The 26836-nt window shown below is 44.3% G+C and overlaps 2 protein-coding genes across 3 annotated transcripts in view; one reads left to right on the top strand and one right to left on the bottom strand.

Annotated features, from left to right (window-relative positions):
• LOC144487108 (mediator of RNA polymerase II transcription subunit 12-like protein) overlaps positions 1 to 26836 on the top strand; it is a 596823-nt gene that overhangs the window by 351441 nt on the left and 218546 nt on the right.
• LOC144487143 (P2Y purinoceptor 13-like) overlaps positions 4838 to 26836 on the bottom strand; it is a 47316-nt gene continuing 25317 nt past the window's right edge. Inside the window, exons 2-4 of one of the 2 annotated variants that reach the window (XM_078205207.1) lie at positions 25232 to 25370; positions 13811 to 13914; positions 4838 to 7466 (exon numbers count right to left, since the gene is read on the bottom strand). In XM_078205207.1, coding sequence (XP_078061333.1) covers positions 6408 to 7457 — 1050 coding nt within the window. In that variant the 5' untranslated portion in view covers positions 7458 to 7466; positions 13811 to 13914; positions 25232 to 25370 and the 3' untranslated portion in view covers positions 4838 to 6407. The remainder of the gene's footprint in view (positions 7467 to 13810; positions 13915 to 25231; positions 25371 to 26836) is intronic. The other variant, XM_078205213.1, reaches the window with a different exon arrangement.

Here is a 26836-nt window from a genome sequence, read left to right as displayed (position 1 = left end):
GACCATTCGGCCCATTGATCCTGCACCGACAACAATCCCACTCAGGCTCTATCCCCGTAACCCCACACATTTACCTCACTAATCCCCCTGACACTAAGGGGCAATTTAGCATGGCCAGTCCACCTAACCTGCACACCAGTGGAGTTTAAAATCGGACAGGTCTAAAATTAGCATTTTAGCTGATTCCCATAGGATAATAATGTTATTGTACTCCTGTCTTGCACTGCAGTAATGATTAAAATGGCAGGATCTTCTCAAAAGATTATTTTGTCACATTCGGAAAAATGAATCATACAACCACATTCCAAAGATATGTAGGTTAGATGGATTAGTCATGGGAAATGTGTGGAGTTACGGGAATATGGCTGGAATTTGGGCCTGGGTAAGATGCTCTGTCGGCCAGTTGGTGCAGACTGGATGGGCCGAATGGCCTCTTCTGTACTGCAGGAATTCTATGATTCCACGATAATGAGGAATAATGTTCCATTCTTCGAATCAGCTATATGCTTCATAACTCTGGTGTTCCCATTCTCAGCCCCCCCCTCAGAACAATCTGAAATGTTAGCCTTGAATCTGAAGTTATTTTACTGACTGAATAGTTTTCATGGGTGACCATTGTGGAATTAGAATAGTTATGAAGAGCTATCCCACCACACAGTTGATGCAATATCCCACTAACTTGTACCTTGTGAGAAAAGATGTACATAGTGATTGTATAGGGGGGGGGGGGGGAATGATTCTTAAGAAAGGCCTAAGACTTTGTTTTCGACCAGTAACTGTGTGGAATCGAAGCTTGGAAAGAAATTAAACTGATCAGGATTTCCCTTATAGTTTATTAAAATATTAATCAAACAATGTGAGTTAACACCAGAAGAGATTGAAAAAGATAATATAATCACAATTAAAATAAAAGTCACAACTTGTTTTTAAATTACATCCAATAAGATTTGATAAATTCTCTGATATTGCTGAGAGCACGTGACATTCCTTTTGACAGGGAAGATATGAGATGACATGTAATCGAGATGTTACAAGTGTATACATCATAAGCAGTATATTCCTTGTCAGGTGCCCTTGTTTCTGCTGAGCTAAATACAACCAAAGCTTACATTTTCATCGGAACTTTAATGAAATAAATCATTCCATACATAGCTCTTCACAGGAGCATTATAAAGCAATTTGGACATTGAGCCTCATAAAGCAAAGATTAGTATACATGGCTAAAAGTTTTTTTAATGCATTTTATTAATTCACGGGATGTGGGCGTTGCTAGCTGGGCCCACATTTATTGCTCATCCCTAATTGCCCTTGAGAAGGTGATGGTGAACTGCCTTCTTGAAACGCTGCAGTCCATGTGGTGTAGGTACACCCACGGCACTGTTAGGGAGGGAGTTCCAGGATTTTGACTCAGCGACAGTGAAGGAACGGCAATACATTTCCAAGTCAGGTTGTTTGTGTGACTTGGAAGAGAACTTCCAGGTGGCGGTGGTCCCATGTGTCTGGTGCCCCGGACCTTTTTATTCATTCGTGGGACACGGGTGTCACTGGCTGGCCAGCATTTATTGCCCATCCCTAGTTGCCCTGGGAGGACAATTGAGAGTCAACCACATTGCTGTGGTTCTGGAGTCACATGTAGGCCAGACCAGATAAAGGACATTACTGAACCAGATAGGTTTTTCCAACAATCAACAATGGTTTCATGGTCATTGGTAGATTCTTAATTCCAGATATTTTTAATTGAATTCAAATTCCACCATCTGCCGTGGCGGGATTCGAACCCCGGTCCCCAGAACATTAGCTGAGTTTCTGGATGAATAGTCTCGCGATAATACCACTAGGCCATCACCTCCCCATAAATGATATAAATAGATGGTAGCAGTTGTGGGATTGGAAGGTGCTGCTGAAGGAACCTTGGTGAGTTCCTGCAATGCATCTTGTAGATGGTACACACTGCTGCCACTGTGCTACACCTTTGGACTGAGCTGGAAGTTGCTAAGCATTGTTGATTGGATCTCTAGAATTAATCTTGTCAACTTCAACCTTTTCCTTAACAAAATCTGCTGAATATGCTGGCGCTTTAACCACCATACATCATTGCAAATGTTTTCATTACTTAGCCTGTTTCTAAAAGGCCTTCATTTGTGCTGGATATTCTGTCAATTTGAAATGTTTGACCCTATAGGGAGCCTCAGGTAATAAGGCTGAATACTAATTGTTTGAATTGTAAGAAATCTCACAACACGGGTACATTCTGTCCCTGTAAAGACTTGATTACTTGAAAAGACTCCCATTCCAACCATTATCTTGCAATTGTGTCTATGTCTATATATGCCGTGTTTGTGAAACCCAACTCTCCACTCACCTGATGAAGGAGCAGTGCTCTGAAAGCTCGTGATTCCAAATAAACCTGTTGGGGACTTTAACCTGGTGTTGTGAGACTTCTTACTGTGCCCACCCCAGTCCAATGCTGGTATCTCCACATCATGACTAGTCATTGTTTGAAGTACATGTTACCTTCTCTTTTCCCAAAGGTAGGGGAGTCTAAAACTAGAGGGCATAGGTTTAAGGTGAGAGGGGAGAGATACAAAAGGGTCCAGAGGAGCAATTTTTTCACACACAGGGTGGTGAGTGTCTGGAACAAGCTGCCAGAGGTAATAGTAGAGGCGGGTACAATTTTGTCTTTTAAAAGGCATTTAGGCAGTTACATGGGTAAGATGGGTATAGAGGGATATGGGCCAAATGCAGGCAATTGGGATGAGCTCAGGGGTTTTACAAAAAAGGGGCAGCATGGACAAGTTGGGCCGAAGGGCCTGTTTCCATGCTGTAAACCTCTATGATTCTATGACTCTTATAAAGGAAAATTATAGAAACAAACACAACTTCTAAATCATGTGATTCATGACGGCTTGCAGGGCTCCGATTCAATGAGGTGATTTGACTAAGGAATTGATGTGTCATCCCTTGACAATTCTGCAGTAAAGCGTGAACTGCAGACAATCCATTATTTTCCTTAAAACATTTTTTAAACTAAAAGGAGAAAAATAGCCCCCAAAGTCCAGCCTCCTGCCATTTAAAAAAAAATTAATCCTGCGCTTTGTGAAAATAAGTGTGATTCCTGTGGTGTAAAGTCCCTCAGTGTGAAACGTTCCCTTGGCAAAGAGCTGCCAAATCAAAGCCAACATTGTTGGACACAGTTAGCTAACTCCGTGGGTGGGAGAAGTTGGTCATAAAGTGGATGTTACATTGCCGTAGAGCTCTGGATGTGAGGTTTAATGCAGTGAAATAATCTAATCTGTTCAAATGGTTTGGACAAAAAAAAGATGCACAAAGGGGCCGTAATCTCAATGAGGCACTTACATGGTGTCATAGAATCATAGAATTCCTATAGCGCAGAAGGAAGCCATTCGGCCCATTGAGTCTAGCGCCAACCATAATCACACCCAAAACCTCTTCCCACAATCCCACATATTTACCCTGCTAATCCCCTGACACTAAGGGGCAATTTAGCATGGCCAATCAACCTAACCCACAGATCTTTGGCCATTGACCATTAGAATGAAATCCAAATTGTATTTTTTTGGCATCAAACCCTTAACATTCAATTTATGAGCATTAATACATCAAAGCATTTACAAATCTTGGTGCTACCATTAATCCAATGGATTTGTTTGTGGATTAAGTTAGAACATTTCCTACATAGTTCCTATGTAGATATTCTTTAAGTACATTAAGTGGAAGAGGTTAACAGGGAAAGAGTAGGGCCCGTTAGGGACCAAGGGGTAATCTGTGTGTGAAGCCTAGGATGGTGCATTTGAGCTATAAGGAGAGACTGGATAGGCTTGGATTGTTTCCTTTAGAACAGAGGAGGCTGAGGGGGGACATGATTGAGATGTGTAAGATTATGAGGGGTATGGACAGGGTGAATAGGAAGCAGCTGCACCCCTTGGTTGAGGGATCAGGCGCGAGGGGGAATAGTTTTAGGGTGAGGGGCAGGAGATACAGAGGGGTTTTGAGAAAAGATTTTTTTCACTCAGAGGGTGGTGGAAATCTGGAATGCACTGCCTGGGAAGGTGGGTGGAGGCCGGAAACCTTACAACAGTTAAAATGTATTTGGATGAGCACTTGAAATATCATAACATTCAAGGATCTGGGATAAGTGTGTTGGAAAATGGGATTAGCGCGATGTTAGTTGTAGTGATTGTCCATGCAGACTCGATGAGCCGGAGGGCCTTTTCTGCACTGTACAATTCTATAGTTGGATTTCTGTGCCTATTGTAAATCTTATGGTTGGATTGTGTGAATATATATCTGCTGTGTATCCACTGTCGCGCCAGGAATGGCCATCTTTCATTTATTACAAGGTCTGGCAGAGCTGCTGGGGAATGTTTGACAAACTTGGTTGATTAGTTTTCCAGATGTTTTCTACACATGATGCCTTGATACAAGACATTGTTTATGTACGATGCTGCAGTTTCTGAAATGGTATTGGGCGTGATCGCTGCCAGTAAGGCCTGTGCGATGGCATGCTGAGCTGGACGTGCATTAATGTCTGCAATGCTCCACGATGATGGATTGTTGGTGAATGACACTCTCAGACTGTGGTGAGGCGGGAAGGGTGAAGCAGTGTAATGACCTTTGAGAGAGGAAAAACTACTGAGTACGTTTGAAATTGGTTACTGTTTCCCACCGATTCCACAGTGTATCCAGAGTTTGGATTTTAAAATTAAAGTATCTTTAACAACCAGTATAATACAACTGGATTCGATCTTTCAGTTCCAAATACAATACTGTTGCCTAGTGATCATAGACTGAAACATACTGATTCCAATTGACAATCGTGGCTTCACCGGACTGACAGAAAAAGTGGAGTTTTCTCCTATTCAAGTATATTATCCAATTGAAAATTAATGATAGAATCCGTGGGCGGCACGGTAGCACAGTGGTTAGCACTGTTGCTTCACAGCTCCAGGGACCTGGGTTCGAATCTCGGCTCGGGTCACTGTCTGTGTGGAGTTTGCACATTCTCCCTGTGTCTGCATGGGTTTCCTCTGGGTGCTCTGGTTTCCTCCCACAGTCCAAAGATGTGCGGGTTAGGTTGATTGGCCATTCTAAATTGCCCCTTAATGTCCCGGGATGCATAGGTTAGAGGGATTAGTGGGTAAATATATGGGGATAGGGCCTGGGTGGGATTGTGGTTGGTGCAGTCTCGATGGGCCGAATGGCCTCTTTCTGCACTGTAGGATTCTATGATCTAGGATTCTACAGTGCAGAAGGAGGACACTAAGGCGCAATTTTGCAAGGCCAATCCGTTCATCTTTGGACTGTGGGAGGAAACCAGAGCACCCAGGGAAACCCACGCAGACATGGGGAAAATGTGCAAACTCTGCACAGACAGTCACCCGAGGACGGAATTGAACCCAGGTTCCTGGCGCTGTGAGGCAGCAGTGCTAACCAGTGTGCTTGTAATCTGCTTCAAACATTCAAACAGTGCATTTCAGATCAAAAATATTGTGTTAAATTTTTTAAAAGCCTCTCGATCTTCCCTCTGGCCTTTTGCTATTTACCTTAAATCTGTGTCGTTTTATTCTGGATGATAGATTTTGTATATTTGAACGCATGCCTGAAATGTAACTTCAGTGCACACTCTGAATATCCAGTTCTACTTTAATGGAAGCAAAACATCGGGGAAAATGAATCATGCTAGTTAAAATCCTAAGACAGTGAGAAGATTTTCCATTCTGGCAAAGATTATCTTTCAGCTACTGGAAGTATTCAGTTCATTTTTCTTTTCCCCTGTGTTTTTTTTCTGGCTGTTGGTGTGTTTAACATCGACAACGGGAGCTTGAGTTTTGTTTGCGGAATACGTTGAATTATCACAGACTGTGTGAGAAATACCTTTCCACACGTTGTCAGAAGAGTAATTCATTTCTGAAGCTTGGAGTTGATTCAGGCGCTCCTCCTCGGTTCCAAATCTGATGAGCATGTCTCCATTTCCTATCACAGAATCCCTACAGCGCAGAAGGAGGCCATTCGGCCCATCAATGCAGCTTTCCCTTGCATTGTCTATTGATGGCACTTTGACTTCAAAAGGCACACCAGCTTTGCCAGCGAGATTGCAATTGAATAATTACCTCATGAGTTGCACTCGATAAATGAAACATGTTGAATCGAGGTCATTCACTTTAAAGGCACTCATTGCGAAGTGCTAAAAATATTTGGGCAACAATGATCAAAATTGACGCTAAAAGTGCTCATTTATAATAATCATCATTAGCTCACCATTCCCATGTTCCAGAGAACTGAGACTTCATGAAAATCCTTTGAATCCAAAGTGCTCGAGAATGGAAGAATGCTTAGTTACCGAATTTTACGTCGATGGAACTGACGTGAAAAGCACTAAACCTATTCTATAAGACACTCTCGGTGATCTCATTGTCATTCGTCATGCTGTGTGTGTTCCGTGAACATGTCACCGTGCCCGCACTGCCTTTGGCAGATCTTCCTAACTTCCGTCTGAATGCCTTGCACAAGAAAATGTAAATGAGTGGATCCAGGCAGGTGTTGGAAGCGCACAGCCAGAGTGTTGCCTCCTTAATGTAATACAGCATGTTCAGCTTCCAGCATTCCTTCACTTTGCCCACCTGGCTGAGGGTGTAAGGCACTCTCACAAAATGATACGGCACGAAGCAGATGAAGAAGACTAACACGATGACAAACACCTTGGCTTTGGTCTTTCTCTGAGTTTTACTGCTCCTACTTTTGGACCTGACATAGGACTTATAGACTTTCCTGGATATTACGACATAAAGCACGACTACCAGTATGCACACCACCCAGAAGATCAGCTGGCAGATGTAATTTAAAATGAGATGCCACTTCAACCCAGCCGGTCCCTTCAGTCCCATGCACTTCTTCACCGAGTCTGGTGTGGCCTTTTTGTTTGACAGGATGATGTTGGGAATGGATATCAGGAACATGATAGCCCAAACGGCCACGGACATAAATTTGCTGAATCTAGCCTGTCGCAGGCATGACTTACCGAAAGGTCTGGTGATTTTGAGGAAGCGATCGAAGCTTATCAGCCCCAGGAGTATAATGCTGATGTACATGGTGAAGTAGAAAGTCACCGCTGAATACCGGCACACGAACCACCTCACCTGCCAGGGTGCCAGTTGACTGGCGCTGAGTATTTTGAACGGAAACGTTAGGGTCATGAGCAAGTCAGCAAAGACGATGTTTTTCAGCAGGACGGTGAAGGTGCTGTTGCTGGGGATTTGCGAGAATATTCTGCCGGCCAGGAGGTTGAGGATGATCCCAATAATGAAGAGGATGGTGTAAAGCACTGGGAACACCACCTGGGTAACCCGGGTATCCCGTACGCACTTGCCTTGCGACGATATGTTCAGGTTGTAAAAAGTGACGTTCATGATGGAGGAATTGTAAGGATCAGGGTTCATTCTTGTTTGCTGGAGAACAAATAAACATGAATTGCCATGCTAGATTTATCAGAAGTACAATCATTGCCTTTTGTTTCTGCAACAAAATCAGTCATTGTTGAACTTTTCCAAGTTCATTTTGCACCTTTCAAGATGGGGGCTCACTGCAAACTCGCGAGCAATGGACCTACTTGTTAAAGCTTTTAGTTTAAGTTTCTTTATTAGTGTCACAAGTCGGCTTACATTAACATTGCATAAGCTGTGCCCAGCATACCTTCTAATTCTATCTTTTTCTCTCGTTCTATGCTTCTAAAACTTAATTCTAACTTTTTTACATTCTACGCTCTCTTGTTTCCTTCTCTATGAACGGTATGCTCTGTCTGTATAGCGCGCAAGAAACAATACTTTTCACTGTATTCTAATAGATGTGACAATAATAAATCAAATCAAATTTAAAAAAATGAAGTTACTGTGAAAATCCCCCAGTCGCCACACTCTGGCGCCTGTTCGGGTCACACTGAGGGAGAATTTAGCATGGCCAATGCATCTAACCAGCACGTCTTTTGGACTGTGGGAGGAAACCGGAGGAAACCCACGCAGACACGGGGGAGAACACTCAGACTCCGCACAGACAGTGACCCAAGCCGGGAATCGAACCCGGGTTCCTGGCGCTGTGAGACAGCAGTGCTAACCACTGTGCCACCGTGTCGCCCATTACAAAAGCCAGTGCCGTCTATGCAAAGGAAGGCAGTGCTATTGTTATAGAAATTATTTTTGTGATGGATTTAAATTGTGGTAAATTTATGAAGAAAGAAATTGCAGTTATACGGTATTCTCAGGGGGTTCCAAAGCACTTTTTGAAGTACCATCACTATTGTAATGTCCGAAATGTGGCGACCCAGCATGGTTCCACAAACAGCAATGGGATAAATTACCAGGGAATATGTTTCCGTGTGTGGTAGTGGGATAATGTTTGATCAGGAAACTACTCTTCTCTGAACTGCTGCTCTGGAACTTTTAACATCCACACGGGAGGATAGACAGGACCTCAGTTTAATGTCTTATCCAAAAACCAGCTCAGATACCACAGGGGGCCCCAGTGCCACCTCGAGTGAGAATTGAACCCACAATCTGCTGATTCAGAGGCGAGTGTGCTGTAACTGAGCCACAGCTGACACCTGGGTGTCACCAAATGAAGAGAAATACAGAAAATATGCGGGACGATTTTGAGCCCACACTCTGTGTCTGCGGGAATGGCGGCGTGTACTCAATATCCAGAAAGCGCGATTCGCGTCAGTGGGTTTCTGAGTTCCGATCTTCCCAGCTCCTCAGTGGAGTGGCGTGAAACAAGGCATGAGAGCACAGAAAGCTCATGTTAATACATTAGCTTGTCATTAACGAGCACCCTCTCCGAGACTTACCCCCACACTGGATATTCTGCGGGCGCTGGCACCACATCCCGCTGGTGCCATTTACAACAGCTCTACATAAGCGTGAACCTGGCATCTTCACCTCCGGGAGTACGGAGGTGAGCGCTCAGGGAGCACCGGAGAGGACTCAGGGGACACAGATGAATGCAACCTAGGGCCATGCGTGGGGGTCCGACAATCGCCATATTGGGATGAGGGATCCACAGGGGTCACTTGCAGGCCTCACCTTCCCTTCTTGTCGGAGAGCCCCTTGCTTTAATAAGGTTGTGAAGGCTGGTTTGCAGGCAACGCTTCCCGTGTCCTCCTTCCTTGGTTCCTGTCCATAATCGCAGCTGAAGGAGTGCCCTTCCTCAGTGGGGGCTGACCAGAGGGTGGGAGGCCTTGTAAACAAGAGGCTCAGCAATGGGAGTGACTGTGAGTTCTCTGGGTGGGATCCCATTAGAGGCTGGGCTATCAGAGCACAGTAGAGTAATCAGGAATGGGCTGCATCTCCCCTCATGCGGCCTGAAGGGCCTCACTCTCAGGAGAAGGTGACTGCAGTGAGATTGGAACCTACACTCAGGCAGCGGTATGAGGAGAAGCTGCCGAGAAGACTAAAACCAATTGTCAGGGGTGCTTGTGTATAACGGTACATCTCAATGGGACACGGAAGGCAGTTCAGCTCTGGACCTCTTGTGACCTGGGAAACTCAGGCTGCCCTCTGGGAATGCACTGGATATGGTAATTACCGACCTCATGATTCAGCTGTGTGCCTCCTCTGGCTCAAGAGGAAGACACTTGCTGAACCTCCGGTCTCCCCTCAGTATTAGTTCTGTCATTAAATGGTGTGCAGTCATTCAAGATGGTGGTGGTGTGGCAGGCGTGGGGCTTGGGTGGGAGCTGGAATGTGAGTACAGCAGCAACTGGGGGAGCTGGTGATCGTGGTGGGGGGATGGGGAGGGGAGGGGAGGGGGCAGGGGAGTACCTGGTACTTGGTGTTGGCAAAGGTGGGGGGTGACTGAGTGAGAGAGGGGGTTGGGGGCCCGAGGGGCGTGCGAGCGGGTCCAGTGGGAGACTGGGGGTGGTTCAATTGGTTGAGTGAAGAAGTGTTCCTCCGCCACTGCTGCCCCGCTCTCTTCTGGAGTGCGCTTGCACTGACCACTGAATCCCAGGCAGAGGCGGTGACTCTGCTAGAAGGCTGAATCCTGGAGCGGGGGTAGAGTGTGTCCCACCTCCACACCACTCCATCCAGCATCCTTGTGAGGGCCCCCTCTGAAAAGCACGGTGGCTGCCATTTTCTGCTGTTGTCGTGGAACAAGTGCTGGGGAGCCGTTGATATGGAGCCCCCCCCAGTGCTACCAGCAGTTAAGTCATTGCGGAGGCGGGTGAATCAGAGAGAACAGCCACAGGAGCAGCTTATTCTCGTGGTCATGAAAATTATTACCAAAAAGACATCAGATCCTGCTGTCAGCAGGAATCACTCCACTTTTCACGCTGGAACGAGCACTCTGCCGCTTTTTGGTAAGATTTCACCCAGGAGGTCCCAAGGATCCAGGAATCACACTTTATAACATATTAACCACTTGATAAAGCTACAAACCACTTGATTGCAAAATAACTAAGAAACCACACTTTGTTGTTTTGAGATAAAACGATAGTCGGTAAGACTATCGAGCTAGTTATTTGGAAGTAGCAAGGTAGGCTGAGAAGCAGATACCAGGTTAATGCAGATGTCCGGAAGTTGCATTGCAATTAGTTTTGTGCGGTGAAAATGAACTGCAACTGTACGAAATCTCATTGCTTCAGCTTTTAATTGTTGCTGCAGATTTTTCAAATTTAAAATTAAAACGTCTTCAACTTTTCCTTTGTCTTCCTTTTTTCTCTCGAATCAATCTTTCTTTCCCTCCCTTTATTTATCTTTCTGTACCTGATTTAACATTGGATTCAACCTATGCCACCACCTGCAGGTTTGCCCCCGCAAGCCCCCACCATGCTGACTTGGAACCATATCGCCGTTCCCTCACTGTCGCTGGATCAAAATCCCGGAGCTCCCTCCCTACCAGCACTGTGGGTGTACCTACACCACATGGTGGTTCAAGAAGGCAACTTGTGGGCAATTAGGGATGGGCAATAAATGCTAGCCTGGCCAGTGACGCTCACATCCCATAATTGAATTTAAAAAAACTTCTCAGTCTTGCCACTGATTATTTCTCAACCTTTCAATCGTAATGTTTAAGGAAATAGATTCCCTGTTGATTGCCCTTTTCACTTGGGTGCCAAGCGCATTTTTATCTTGAACTTCTGCTGGGCAAGATCAGTCTAGCTAACAGATTCCAAACGAAAGCAAATGATGGCCAGATACTTTACCTTGATAATTACAGGTAAAAATAATTCTCAGTATCTAGATAAGCTTTTATGTAGTTCGGTACAATAATGACACGTGAGCTACCCCAGTGGCCCATTGGTTAAGTGTAGTGTGTGTCACTGAGACAGTTTGGTCGAGAGGGCTCAGTTATGCCCTGCTCTGTTCCAATGCAATCTGCTCCATAATCCCATCCAGCCCAACAACCCTCTGAGATCTCTGTAATCCTCCACCTCTGGCCTCTTGCGCCACCCCAAGTTTTAATCGCTGCACCATTGATGGCTATACCTTCAATTGCTTGTGCCCTTGGCTCTGAAATTCCCTTCTAGAGCATCTCTGTCCCTTTAAGATGCTTGGTAAAACCTTACTCATTAGCCTAACATTTGGTCACCTGTCCCAATCAACCCCTGTGTGGCTTGAAATTAACCTTGTTTGATAATTCTCCTGAAAAGCATCATGGGATGTTTTACTGCAATTGAATCGGGCATTGGCGAGGCCACATCTGGAGTATTCTATGCAGTTTTGGTGTCCTTATCTCAGGAACGATGTCCTTGCTGTAGAGGGAGTACAGTGAAGGTTTACCAGGCTGATTCCTGGGATGGCAGGTCTGTCATATGCGGCTAAATCGGTTAGGATTATATTCACTGAAGAGTGAGAAGGGATCTCATAGAAACTTATACAATTCTAACAGGGTTGGACAGGGTAGATTCAGAAAGAATGTTTCCAGTGGTGGGGGGAGTCCAGAACTAGGGGGGTCAGAGTTTGAAGATAAGGGGTAAACCTTTTAGGACTGAGGTGAGGAGAAATTTCTTCACTCAGAGGGTGGTGAATGTGTGGAATTCACTACCACAGAATGTAGTTGAGGCCAAAACGTTGTCTGATTTCAAGAAGAAATTAGATATAACTCTTGGGGCTAAAGGGATCAAAGGATATGGGGGGGAATGGAGGATCATGATATTGAATTCAATGATCAGCCATGATCAAAATGAATGGTGGAGTAGGCTCGTAGCGCCGAATGGCCTACTCCTGCTTCTAGTTTCTACGTTTCTATGTCATGAAAGATTTTTATAAATGCAAGTTAATGCTGTTGTTATTTGTGACAAGTTAACTGATCTTGACCAAGAATGTCAGTGATGCCCTTGCAATTGGCCATTATTATCTCCAGCTGGTGAGGTGAACGATTTATCTGCAATCCACGATTCTGATAGGGGATTTTCACAGTAACTTCATTGCAGTGTTAATGCAAGCCCTTGTAATGTGGCACTAATAAACAAACTCAAAAACTTAAACTGATTGTTACCATGTGGCCACTTGTTGAGTGGTACGCCTAAGGATGGAGTTGAAATTGTCAGTGATATTCCACAGGATTATTTTTCCTGTCAACATTCATGCCCAGGCTCACATTTAATAAAACGGAACTTCTTGCGTGAGGAACCAGAAGTGGTGGCATGATGTTAATATCACTGGACTAATAATGCAGAGGGCCCAGGTCTCATAGAATCATAGAATCCCCACAGTGCAGAAGGAGGCCATTTGGCCCATCGTGTCTGCACCGACTCTCCGACAGAACATCTGACCCAGACCCAATCCTAGTAACCCCACATATTTACCCTGTTAATCCCCCTAATTTACACAACTTGGGATATTTAAGTAGAAATTTACATGGCCAATCCACCGAATCTGTACAGCTTTGAATTGTGAGAGGAAACCGGAGCAACCGGAGGAAACCCATGCAGACACATGGAAAACGTGCAAACTCCACACAGACGGTCACCCAAGGCCAGAATTAAACCCTTGTCCCTGGCACTGTGAGGCAGCAGTGCTAACCACTGTGCCATCGCATTTTGGAGACAGATGTTCCAAAAGCCACCAAAAGCTGGTGAAGTGAAACGTAAATTTGATTAATAAGCTGGGAACTGAAAGCTAGTCTCAGTATTGGTGACCTTGAAACTATCATTGATTGTCGTAAAATCCCATCTGGATCACTGATATTCTTTAGGGAAGGAAATCTACCATCCTTGTCTGATCTGGCCATATCTACATGTGACTCCAGATCCACAGCTGTGTGGTTGACTCCAAACTGCCCTCTGAAATGGCTGAGGAAGCCACAAGTGCAAGGGCAATTAGGGATGGGCAACAAGACCATAAAAAAATAGGAGCAGAATTAGGCCACTCGGCCCATCGAGTCTGCTCCGCCATTCAATCATGGCTGATGTTTTTCTCATCCCCATTCTCCTGCCTTTTCCCCATAACCCCTGATTCCCTTATTAATCAAGAACCTATCTATTTCTGTCTTAAAGACACTCAATGACCTGGCCTCCACAGACTTCTGCGGCAAAGAGTTCCACAGATTCACCACTCTCTGGATGAAGAAATGCTGGTCTTGCCAGCGATGCCCACATCCAATGAGAGAATAAAAATTGCTAATGCCCTTGCCGTGTAAATTCTCACTTGGTGCCTTGTTACTTCCTTATGCACTGCAGTAAAAATTCCAAGCACAGTAGGAGCTTTGTGATAACTCAAGCTTCCCTTTTGTAGTTTGACTTTTTCAAAGGAATTAACCTTATACTGCTGCCAATTATCCAATAAGCACTTGTCTATACCTGATCTATGTTGGAAGCACTCTGGCCAGAGGTAGCAAAATCAAATGTCCCACAGAGCTTTGGTCTTTTTGTACCTATGTCAAGCTTCTCAGAATTCTTCTGTACTTGGGTCCAAACAAAATGAAACAGGATGTTCAAATGGTGAGTATTTTTGGTCAAAGCATTTTGCAATTGTGGTTTCAATTCTGATTTGTGAAATATTTGGTATTCTGAGCTAATCCTTTTCTGAAACTGTGCCGCACTTGCTCTAGTTAATAAGCCTTTTCACAGCTTATTAAACAAACTGTGAAATTCTCCCCTGACCCCTCTCGGAGGCAATTGAGCAAACACTTCAGGATATGAATTTGACATCCATAAAATACAGCTTGAACCATGAGCAGCTGCATACCATGGATGACATTCCCTTGCTCCTACTGGGATCCTAGCCTCTGCAGTTTTCTGTGTGGTATTTGATCACCTGTGTCCACGGTTAGTTGCTGTAAACATCCAATTTAATTAATTACCAGATCATGCCCTGGTTCAGTGTAAAAGATTTGTTTTTTTAAAAAATATTTTACTTAATACAGAAAGTCCCAGTGAGCATTCGCCAGTGTATTTAGTATTTAAGTTCTTTAAGTTTAAGTTTATTTATTAGCGTCACAAGTAGGCTCACATTAACACTGCAGTGAAGTTACTATGAAAATCCCCTAGTCGCCACCCTCCGGCACCTGTTCGGGTACACTGAGGGAGAATTTAACATGGCCAATGCACCTAACCTGCATGTCTTTCGGACTGAGGGAGGAAACCGGAGCATCCGGAGGAAGCGCATACAGACATGGGGAAAACGTGCAAACTCCACACAGACAGCGGCACGGTAGCACAGTGGTTAGCACTGCTGCTTCACAGCTCCAGGGACCTGGGTTCGATTCCCGGCTTGGGTCACTGTCTGTGTGGAGTTTGCACATTCTCCTCGTGTCTGCGTGGGTTTCCTCCGGGTGCTCCGGTTTCCTCCCACAGAGCAAAGATGTGCGGGTTAGGTTGATTGGCCATGCTAAAATTGCCCCTTAGTGTCCTGGGATGCATAGATTAGAGGAATTAGTGGGTAAAATATGTAGGGATATGGGGGTAGGGCCTGGGTGGGATTGTGGTTGGTGCAGACTCGATGGGCTGAATGGCCTCTTTCTGTACTGTAGGGTTTCTATGATTCTATGACAGTGACCCAAGCCGGGAATCGAACCCAGGTTCCTGGTGCGTGAGGCAGCAGTGCTAACCACTGTGCCAACAGAATTTGATCTCATTCCCTGAAAGAAATGAAGTAGTTACCTCATGTGGAAATGAAGTATTTACCTCGTGCCTAGTAGCATGATGTTGTAAAACACTTGAATCCACTTAGAATTTACAACACATACTCAGGCTACTTGTCCCAGTTGGCTTAATGCCATTGTTGATGTTCTATCCACCCGCCTCTCTTTAACTCACCTGATTATCATATCATTCTCTTCCTTTCTCCGTCATGCTTATCTAGCTGAAAAATGCCTCTTTGTTGCTTTCAATTTCATTGGACATTGGATGTTATTTTTGACTTTTCACAGGCCACCTCACGTTTCACCACGTTCCTTCCCAACCTGACCGATTGACTAACTATTCCCAGGCCCCGAGTCCTTTTTGATTCTGTCATGGGAGGTGAGCATCGCTGGTGAGGCCAGCATTTATTGCTCACTCTAATTGCGCTTGAGAAGGTGGTGGTGAGCTGGAGACCACATGGTGTAGATACATCCACGGTGCTGTTCAGAAAAGAGTCTCAGGATTTTGACCCAGCCACAGTGAACAAACAACCAATATATTTATGAGTCAGGATGGTGTGTGGTTGGGGAAGGAACCTGTGTGCTTTTCCCATGCTTCTGTTGCCCTCGTCCTTCTAGGTGCTATCAAAGGAGCCATGGTGAGCTGCCATAGTGCATCTTGCGGACGACTGCCTCTGGAGTCTGTGGTGGAGTGAGTGGAGTTTGGACTGCCAAAGTCAAGCGAGCTGTTTCGTCCTGAGATCTGAAGCAGATTCTCAAGATGTGACGAAGGATGATCAGAGACGAATCTCCCCTGAACTTCCTCCCTCCGTTTTCCTAGGCGGCACAGTGGCTAGCACTTTTGCCTCACAATGCCAAAGACCCAGGTTCGATTCCCGGCTTGGGTCGCTATCTGTGTAGAATCTGCACGTTCTCCCCTTGTCTGTGTGGGTTCCTCCGGGTGCTCCGGTTTCCTCCCACAGTCCAAAAGACGTGGTGGTTAGGTGCATTGGCCATGCTAAATTTTCCCGGAGTATATCCGAACAGGCACCAGAGTGTGGCGACTAGGGGATTTTCACAGTAGCTTCATTGCAGTGTTAATGTAAGCCAACTTGTGGCACTAATAAATAGACTTTAAAACTTCAGAAAAAAAATCATCATCATTGTGCTAAAAGCCCTCTCAGTACTATAGTCCGAGTGGTGGTGGTGGGGGGTGGGGCTGGGGACCAGCACAGGGAGTGGTTGGCAGGGGAAGGGGGGCAGGCAGGGAGACTGGTAAAGGAGGGTGGGGGTAGTGCATGTGCATGGTGAGCCGCGAAAGGGATTGTGATGGGGGACCCATCAGGAGGGTCCTGATGTAGATGACCCATGTTGTCTTCAGAGTTGGGGGTGGGGGGGGCGGTTTACACTGCCATCAATGATACGGGGGGAGATGGGGAGGGGTAGGTGGAAACAGCGCCTGTTTGGGTATACTGAGGGAGAATTTAGCATGTCAATGCACCTAACCCGCAGGTCTTTCGGACGGTGGGAGGAAACCCATGCAGACACGGGGAGAATGTGCAGACTCCACACAGACAGTGACCCAAGCGGGAATTGAACCCAGGTCCCTGGCACTGTGAGGTAGCAGTGCTAACCAATGCCGTTTGCATCTGAGTGTTGTTATGCTCCATTACATAGAGTTCGATGTCGCTCACACATTATTACGGTTTAAGTAACATTTTTAGTAGTCTGTCTACTTCCCTTACTGGGAGGAAAACTGCACTGTTCTGTTTCGTCATTTTTGTCAGTAAGTTCGAGACTCAGCTGCCCTTGAGGTTACCAAATAAATCAACAAGAAGGAAGTATGAGATAAAGTGTTTCTGCAATGCTGCGCTGTTTATATCTGCAGAGTAATCAGGGTGATAAATAATGTTTTAGATCTTCTACTTTGGCTGCTTTAAGAGTTGTAAAGTTCCACCACTGAATGGATACCATCAAACAGTGGGCCAACATGATAAGCGATTCTTCCTTTTCGTGTCACTTTACTTCCATCGTCTTTTGAAAAGGGACAAATCAGCATTTTTAAAGGAAAATTCCTGAAACTCTCTTTTCATTAAGTTGCCTTATTTGGCATAGAATGGACCTTTGGGCATTTTACCACCAAGCTCAACATCCATGTTTATTTGTTGCGAGGTGGGTGAGGGGTGTGCAAGAGACTGTGGCAATGACTGTTCACGGATAGGCATCGACATCTGCCAGATAACAGCTGACCGGCCAATGTATGGTATAATATAGGCAATCTGTATATCAATATACTTGTTTTAAAGGAGGTTAGAGATTTCCTACAAGAGTATTTATCATATTAATTGATTGATTTGATTTATTGCCACATGTTCTGGGACACAGTGAAAAGTATTTTTTCTTGCGCACTATGCAGGCAAAACATATCGCTCAGGGGAAAAGGATAGGTTACAGTATATAATGTTGCAGCTACAGGTAGAGTGAAGACAAGGATCAGCTTAATATATGATAGGATCATTTTAAAAGAATTGAAAATGTGACCTCTTTCAATAGTCCCTCATGACCTTTTACCACAAAGTCAGCATTTCAGTCAACTGGATAAACTCTTAACCATAATCAGAAAAGGCTGACTCTTACTTTAAGGGACGAATTTTCCCATCCCGCCCGCCATGGGAACCATAGCGGGCGGTGGGGAGGGGAGCGGACCATGCAATGGTCCGTTGACCTCGGGCGGGACTTTCCGGTTTTGAGGCAAACGCGGCTGGAAAATCCCGTCCTGAATGTCACTCAATCTTAAACGCAGAATGGCACATTGAGATTAACTATGAGTGAATTCTATCTACAATACTGTGCATTATCATTTATAGGTAACATTTTACTTTAGTTGCCAGTTTTGTAAAAGAATGATGCAAAATTAATTGCCCAGCATCACATCACTGAATGCAAAATAGCGTAGAGTGTAGCCTCAGTTTAAAAATAGACTTCAATAGGTAATTAATTAGATGTACGGACGGTATCACTGGTGGGAGAAATTAAATCGAGAGATTATAAATACAACCTAGTTCCCCAGTTCTCTATAAACTCAATGGGAAATTTAGTTGAAACTATACAGAAACTGCTGATAATGTGGAACTTGTTACCACATAGAGTTGTCAAAGGAAATAACATTGATATATTTAAGGGAAAGTCGGTAAAGTTTGGGAATTGTTACTTAAATCACATATTTTGGTAATCTATGAATAACATGGAACTGTACTTATTGGAGCATATCTGAAGTGAACATGGGTACAAGAACTATGAACCGTAACATTAAAAGGGCAGTCAGTGTTGATGAGGTGTTTGCTAGGACAGTGGGAGGGAGGGAGAAAATTGAGAGGAGGATCATCTCTCGTCATCCTTTGTCACACCTTGCCAACCTGTTTCAGAGCCTGGACTCTGGACCTGTCAGTCTGTCAGGTAGGGCAGGATTGTTATGAAGTGGTCAATGAAGGATTGTTGGAACTTCAAATTCTCTTCCTCAAAAGGTGGCTGAGGCAGAAGTTTGAATATCATTAAAGCGGAGGTTGACAGATTCTTGACGAGCAAGGTTATCGAGGGTCGGCAGGAATGTGGAGTTGAGATTAAAATTCAAATTACATCTGCCATGATCATATTGAATAATACAGAACAGTCTTGAGGAGATGAGTGGCCTGCTCCTGTTCCTAATTCGCATGTTTATATAGAGTCATAGAGGTTTATAGCATGGAAGCAGGCCCTTCGGCCCAACTTATCCATGCTGCCCCTTTATTTAACCATTAAGCTAGTCCCAATTGCCCACGTTTGGCCCATATCCCTCTATACCCAGTTACCCATGTAACTGTCTAAATGCTTTTTAAAAGACAAAATTGTACCCGCCTCAAATACTACCTCTGGCAGCTCGTTCCAGACACTCACCACCTTCTGGACACTTTTGTATCTCTCCCCTCTCACCTTAAACTTATGGCCTCTAGTTTTAGACTCCCCTACCTTTGGGAAAAGATGTTGACTATCTAGCGGATCTATCCCCTCATTATTTTAAAGGCCTCTATAAGATCACCCATAAGCCTCTTACGTTCCAGGGGAAAAAAGTCCCAGTCTATCCAGCCTCTCCTCATAACTCAAACCATCAAGTCCCAGTAGTATCCTAGTAAATCTTTTCTGCACTCTTTCTAATTTAATAATATCCTTTCTATAATATAATAAATAATAATATGTTCCTATGAAATGTGAGGGAGATCTGTGAAAAGGAAGAAATACCATAGATAGAAAACAAACCATTCCAAATCATGATGTTCAGTTAGATTGGGACTAATCAATGGACATTTTTCTATCTTTTGGATGCTGTGAACCTAAAGGGACAGTAGCTGCATGGACACAAAACTGGCTGAATAACAAGAAGAAGAGAGTAATGGGCAATGGATTTTTTCCGACTGGAGGGAGGTTTGTAATGACATTCCCTAGGGATCAGTATTAGAACCCTTACTTTTCCTGATATATATTAATGATTAGATCTTGGTGTTCAGAGGACAATTTTGAAGTTTGCTGATGATACGAAACTTGGAAGTATTGTAAATTGGGAGGATGACAGTGTAGTTTTCTAAAGGACATGGACAAGTTGGTGGAGTGGGCAGATAGATGCCGGATGAAGTTAAATGTGAAGCTGTGTGAGGTGATGCATTTTAGTATGAAGAACGTATAGAGGCAAGGTAAAATAAGGGGTAAAATTCTTAAAGGGAGTGCAGGTGCAGAGACACCTGGGTGCATATGTGCATTGATCATTGAAAGAGGAAGGTCAGGTGGAGAGAACAGTTAACAAAGCATATAGTATTCTGGGTTTTATTAATAGGGGCGTAGAGTACAAGACTAAGGAGGTTATGCTGAACTTATAGAAGACATTAGTTAGACCTCAACTAGACTATTGTGTACAGTTCAGAGCACTACACTATTGGAAGGATGTGAACGCATTGGAGAGAGTGCAGAAGAGGATTGCAAGAATGGCTCCAGGGATTTGAAACTTCAGTTATGAGGATAGATTGGAGAGGTTGGGTCTGTTCTCATTGGAGATAAGAAGGCGAAGAGGAGATTTAATAGAGGTGTTCAAAATCATGAGGGGGCTGGACAGAGTAGACAGGGAGAAATTGTTTCTGTTCATAAAAGAATTGAGAACAACAGGGCACAGATTTAAGGTGATTTGTTAAAGAAACAAATATGGAACGCACTGCCTGGAATTGTAGTAGCGGCAGGTTCAATCGAGGCATTCAGGAAGGCGTTAGATGCTGATTGGAATAGAAACAATGTGCAGGGTTATGGGGGAAAGAATCATAGAATCCTACAATGCAGAAGGAGCCATTCGGCCCATCAAGTCTGCACCAACCACAATCCCACCCAGGCCCTATTCCCCATAACCACTTGCATTTACATCAGCTAGTCCCCCTGACACTAAGGGGCAATGTAGCACGGCCAATGCTCCTAACCCGCACATCTTTGGACTGTGGGAGGGAATCGGAGCACCCGGAGGAAACCCACATAGACACGGGGAGAACGTGCAAACTCCACACAGACAGCGACCCAAATCGGGAATCAAACCCGGGTCCCTGGAGCTGTGAGGCAGCAGTGCTAACCACTGTGCCACCATGCCGTCCAAGGGAGGGGAATAGCAATAAGTTGGGTAAGATGGGTGTAGAGGGATATGGGCCAAATGCGGGCAATTGGGATTAGTTTAGGAATTTTTTTTAAAAAGGGGGGCATGGACAAGTTGGGCCGAAGGGCTTGTTTCCATGCTGTAAACCTCTATGACTCTACGACTCTAAGTCTTTATGCCCATTTGGAGAGTCGGTGCAGACACGATGACCGAATGACCTCCTGCACCGTAACAATTCTTGATTGTGTGAAGATTGAAAAGGTTTGGTCTTTGCATCCTGTCTCTGAAATTGTTTCTTGTGCTGTGGTGTTCCATTGAAAATGGCTATCGGTTCCTCTCAACAAGAATGGAAAGCCCTCAACACACTGGCTGTCGAAACACTTGATTGTATTTTCAGCAAATTTATCTACTCGCCATTTTTCACAGGAACTGTATAAAATTCAATCAACTAAACACAAGAAGAAAAAGAGTAGGTTGATGAGAAATCTCACCAAATGGGTGCTCTTATTAAAAGAAAACAAGCGATGATTATTTTGGTTTAGTTTTGATTTTCTACTTTTTCCTATCTGTAAAAATTGTTCATTTTATGACACCATCATTGTGAACTTTGCGGGATATATTTTTTAATAACCTGAAGACAATTCAGATCCAGCAATATGGAGAGGATATAAATTCAATGAAACTGTAAAATCATTGTGGTTAATTATTCTTAGATGGTGTGAATGTCAGGCTTCTCCCACTTGTATTGATCCTCACAGCTACCATTACACAGATAATGCAAAAAAATGCTGATATTATTTATTTATTAGTCACAAGTAGGCTTACATTAATACTGCAATGAAGTTACTGTGAAATTCCTCTATTCGCCACACTCCGGCACCTAACCAGCAAGTCTTTCAGACTGTGGAAGGAAACCGGAGCACCCGGAGGAAACCAACGCAGACACAGGGAGAACGTGCAAACTCCACACAGACAGTGACCCAAGCCAAGAATTGAACCAGGGTCCCTGGCGCTGAGAGGCAGCAGTGCTAACCGCTGTGCCACCGTGCTGCCCACAGGCCTTGCTCATGAGAAGGGGCTCTTGGAGGAAAATGGAAAGGGGCAAGTTATTGATCTGCTAACAGAGCACAAGGAGACTGTGGTGGTCAGGTACATGGAGAAACATCCTCATGAGCAAATAAATGAAAGGGTGGCATAGTTAGATGACAGAAAGGGGAAGAGGGAGCAGAGAAGGGCAAAGACAAAAAGAGAGAAATAATTAATTTAGATCAAGAGCGACAGTGAAACCATGCACACAGATGGACACAAAAGGGCGTCACGGTGGCACAGTGGTTAGCACTGCTGCCTCACAGCGCCAGGGAACCGGGTTTGATTCCCGGCTTGGGTCTGTGTGGAGTCTGCATGTTCTCCCCATGTCTGCATGGGTTTCCTCTGGGTGCTCCAGTTTCCTCCCACAGTCCAAAAGACATGCTAATTAGATAAACTCTCCCTCAGTGTACCCGAACAGGTGCCGGAGTATAGCGACTAGGGAATTTCCACAGTAAGTTCATGCAGTGTTAATGTAAGCCTACTCGTGACACTAATAAATAAACTTTAAACTTTACTTTAAAACTTTGGGTGGGAGTTTGGGCTACCTGGGCATGGGTCACTGTGACACCCCACCAGTTACCATAGAATCCCTACAGTGCAGAAGGAAGCTATTTGGTCGATCAAGTCTGCACAGTTTGTACTCTGTACTTCTATTTATGAAACCTAAGATCCCATACGCTTTGCTAACCACTCTCAGTATGCCCTTCCACCTTCAAAGATCAACGCACATGAATTCCCAGATCCCTCTGTCCCTGTGCACTCTTTAGAACCACACAATTTAGTCTCTTTTCACCCTTCTGTCACAATGCATCACCTCACACTTTTCTATGTTGAATTCCATCTGCCAGTTGTCTGCCCTCCTTGAGTCGATGTATATCTGGCTGTAGACGATCTTTATGACCCTATCTTTCTGACACTTCTTCAAATTTGATATCGTCAGCAAATTTTGAAATTTTACCCCATATACCAAGATCCAAGTCATTTATGTATATAAAAAGCAGCAGTGGTCCGAGCACTGACCTTCGTCGAATGCCACTGTCTATCATCCTCCAGCCTGAAAAATAACCATTTACCACGACTCACTGTTTTCTGTCCTCAGCCAATTATTTTTATCCAACTGGACACTCCTATTCCATAAGCCTGAACTTTATTAACCAGCTTTCCAAGTGGAAACTTATCCAACACTTTCTTAAAATCCATATAGATAACATCCATCGCATCCTCTTCATCAACCTTCTCTGTTAGTTAATAAAAAAATTCATCTTGTGCTATTTGACGGTACTTTCCGCATTCATTTGTTACCGTTTGCTGTTGCCACATACCACCATGCATTTTTCATAAGCTTTTTTTACATTTCTTTTTGGTTTGTGGATAGTGCCAGCAAGGGGATTTTTCTTATTGCCCTGAATCCAGTTTCTTTTCCCTTTTGTCAGCTGTTTGGTTTTGACTGAACATTATTGCAGTTCTCCTGAGCATGATTCAGTTTTGTGCACACAACAACCATTGACACTTTCCAAAAAATAATCAGAACAAACGCACTATTTAAAAAAAAAATCTCATTTTTATAACACATCGTGTGCGCGTGTTTTTTGCGTCAAATTCAGACATTCGACAAATAAAAATAAATGTCTCCTTTGAAAAATACCTCATAATGTAGGGTGGCACGGTGGCACAGTGGTTAGTACTGCTGACTCTCAGCTCCAGGAACCCAGGTTCAATTCCAGCCTTAGGTCACTGTCTGTGTGGAGTTTGCACATTCTCCCCGTGTCTGCGTGGGTTTCCTCCAGTTTCCTCCCACAGTCCAAATGTGTGAGGGTTAAGTGGATTGGCCATGGTAAATTGTCCCTTATTGTCCGAAGATGTATAGGTTAAGAGGATTAGCAGGATAAATGTGTGGGTTTATGGGGATAAGGTAAGATGCACTTTCAGAGAGTCAGTGCAGACCCGATGGGCCAAATGGCCTCTTCTGCACTGTAGGGATTCTATGATTCTATGAAGTTTATTTGTGACACAAGGTTGTGCCACACAAAATCACAAGCTAATTACGGATGTGAAAGGTGAATCGACTACTCTTAAACCATCCAGCCAGAAAGACCCTACCACCATAGAATCCCTACAGTGCAGAAGTAGGTCATTCGGCCCCTAGAATCTGCACCGACTCTCCAAAAGAGCACCTTACCCAGGCCCACATACCCGTAACCCTGCAGATTTACCAGATCATAATAACTCGCAGTGTAAAAGAAAATGTTACTTCATGATGCCACTGGTATTTTGCCAATCACCTTAGATCACATGATCTGATTACCGATTTTCAACACTGCTACCAAATGTCTTCTTAACCGTTGGTAGTCTAAGAAGAACAACTCCAGCTCCTCCAATTTCTCCATGGAACTAAAGTCTTTTTTAAAATCTCTGGTACCATTCTAGCAAACCTCTTTTTCACTCTCTCCGAGGCTTTGACGTCCCTCAGAACTGAACACAATAATCCAGTTGAGCTCAAACCAGTGTTGTTTGAAGGCTTGGCATAACCTTCTTGCTTTTATGCACTGTTCCTCTGTTTGTAAAGACAAGGATCCCGTTTTTAAAAAATGAACTTCTCAACTTGTCACGGAACCACAGAATTATTACGGCTCAAAAGAAGGCCATTTGGCCCATCGTGCCTGCAACAGCTCTCCAAATGAGCATTGTGACTTAGACTTGAATGTAAAGGACAGGAGAATGGTACTAAGTTATTAAATATGTATATCAGAAAGAGCAAGCTATGACATGGTTTTTGCCTCCAACATGAGACACTGTTCCACACGTTTTTATTTTTCACACATTTCATCCACACTTGGTGAAGACAAATTTCTGGATGTTCATAAGACCTTTTGCTAGTTTGAACCCATGTCTCTATATTCAACTTTTAAGTTTAAGTTTATTTATTAGTGTCACAAGTAGACTGACATTAACTCTGCAATGAAGTTACTGTGTAAATTCTCCAGTTGCTACACTCCAGTGTCTGTTCAGGTACAACTGAGGGAGAATTTAACGTGGCAAATGCACCTAACCAGCATGATTTTTGGACTGTGGGAGGAAACCGGAGCACCTGGAGAAAACCCGTGCAGACATGGGGAGAACATGCAAACTCCACACAGGCAGTGACCCAAGCCGGGATTCGAACTTGGGTTCCCAGCACTGTGAGGCAGCCGTGCGAACCACTGTGACACCATGCCGCCCGTAGATAATTTATAGTAATGGTCCAGTTTACATTTCCATACTCTTAACAATCTTACATTAGTGCGTTCTATCATCTTGCACATCTCCTTTCCCAGACTGAAAAGTCTACATTTCTCCATCCGTTCCTCATAACTCAGGCCTGTAACTCTGAAGACAAGTCACAAAACGCTTATGTAAATAAAAAGTACTTACATTTCAAACAGTTTGAGAGTGCTCCTTATTTCCCGAACACTTAAATGGTGTTGTTACTTCTCAGAGCCTAATTTATTTCGCTGCTCACTGGGTTTGGTGTTGTGGTTTTGATCTTCCTGTCGGTTACTGTGTTAACAGTCTGAAACAAATTGAAAGAGTTTTGTGTCACTTAATTTTGTCACCTTATTTATTAGCTGTATGATTACCTTGACATAAGCACATCTACTCAATGTTTGAAGGTCTCAGTGACCTTTTACCAAGTGAGAAGATCACCCTTTGTTCCAAACTCTTATCTGTTACACTGATCTTTGATTGACAGCCAAGTGCAATTTCTTTTACGAAACCGTTCTCTTACCAGCTGCTTAACTTCGACTTAATGACGGTCCCTATCTGCAGTCTGCCCCCTTGGCCGCGAAACAACAGCCAGATCAGGGAAGGATGGAGCTGTCTACATCAGAGGAAGTTGCTCTGTAAGAAACTCTTGTTCCTCAGAGGAATTGTCTTCAGCTTATATAACCATAACGCCCCTAGTTTTCTTTCTTGCTGTCATAGGGTGTGGATGTCTCTGGTAAGGTCAGCATTTGTTGCCCATCCCTAATTGTCCTTGAACTGAGTGGCTTGAGTGGCCATTTCAGAGGGGCAGTTAAGAGTCAACCGCATTGCTGTGGGGCTGGAGTCACATGTAAGCCAGACCAGGTAAGGATGGCAGATTAGTGGAATGGATGGGTTTTTGCGACAATTGTTACCATTACTGATAATTACTGATACAGATTTTTATTAATTGAATGCAAATGGCACCAGCTTTCTGGGTCCCTGGATTGCTAGTCCACTATGCCACTATCTCCCCCCTTTGTGACTATGGATGAATTTCCTGTCCTACCCGCTACAGGAATCGTAACAGGCAGGACACGGACCATGCAAAGGTCTATTTATCCCGGGTGGGATTTTCCGGCCTTGGGGCGAGTGCAGCTGGAAAATTCCGCCCTATGTGTTTTTTTGATTATAGTTGTCATTGTTTATGCCACCTCTTCAAATATGTCCAATGAGCCTCCACATCACAACCTTCCAAACTTTGTAACATAGAATTATAGAATGGTTATAGCACAGGAGGGCATTTTGCACTTGCCCCATACTGGCCCTCTGTAAATCATAGAATCATAGAAATCCTACAGTGCAGAAGGAGGCCATTTGGCCCATCGAGTCTGCATAGTCGACAATCCCACCTAGGTCCTATCCCCATAACCCCACATATTTTACCCACTAATCCCTCTAACCTACACATCCTGGGATACTAAGGGGCAATTTAGCATGGCTAATACACATAACCCGCACATCTTTCGACTGTGGGAGGAAACTGGGCACAGGGAGAATGTGCAAACAGACTGTGACTGTGACCCAAGCCGGGAATTGAACCCAGATCTCTGGAGCTGTGAGGCAGCAGAGCTAACCACTGTGCCACCGTGCTGCCCATGCAGCATGCAACATGCTTGGTCCCACTCCCCCTTCTCTTCCTTATAGCCCTGCAAATATTTCCCCCTCTGATCATGGTCTATTTCTGTTGTCAGAACCTCAATCAAATCTGCCTCTGCTACGCTGCCCAGCAGC

The sequence above is a fragment of the Mustelus asterias genome, chromosome 3, assembly GCF_964213995.1.
Source record: "Mustelus asterias chromosome 3, sMusAst1.hap1.1, whole genome shotgun sequence".
In the NCBI taxonomy this organism is placed as follows: domain Eukaryota; kingdom Metazoa; phylum Chordata; class Chondrichthyes; order Carcharhiniformes; family Triakidae; genus Mustelus; species Mustelus asterias.
This window is presented reverse-complemented; position numbering and strand designations above follow the sequence as displayed.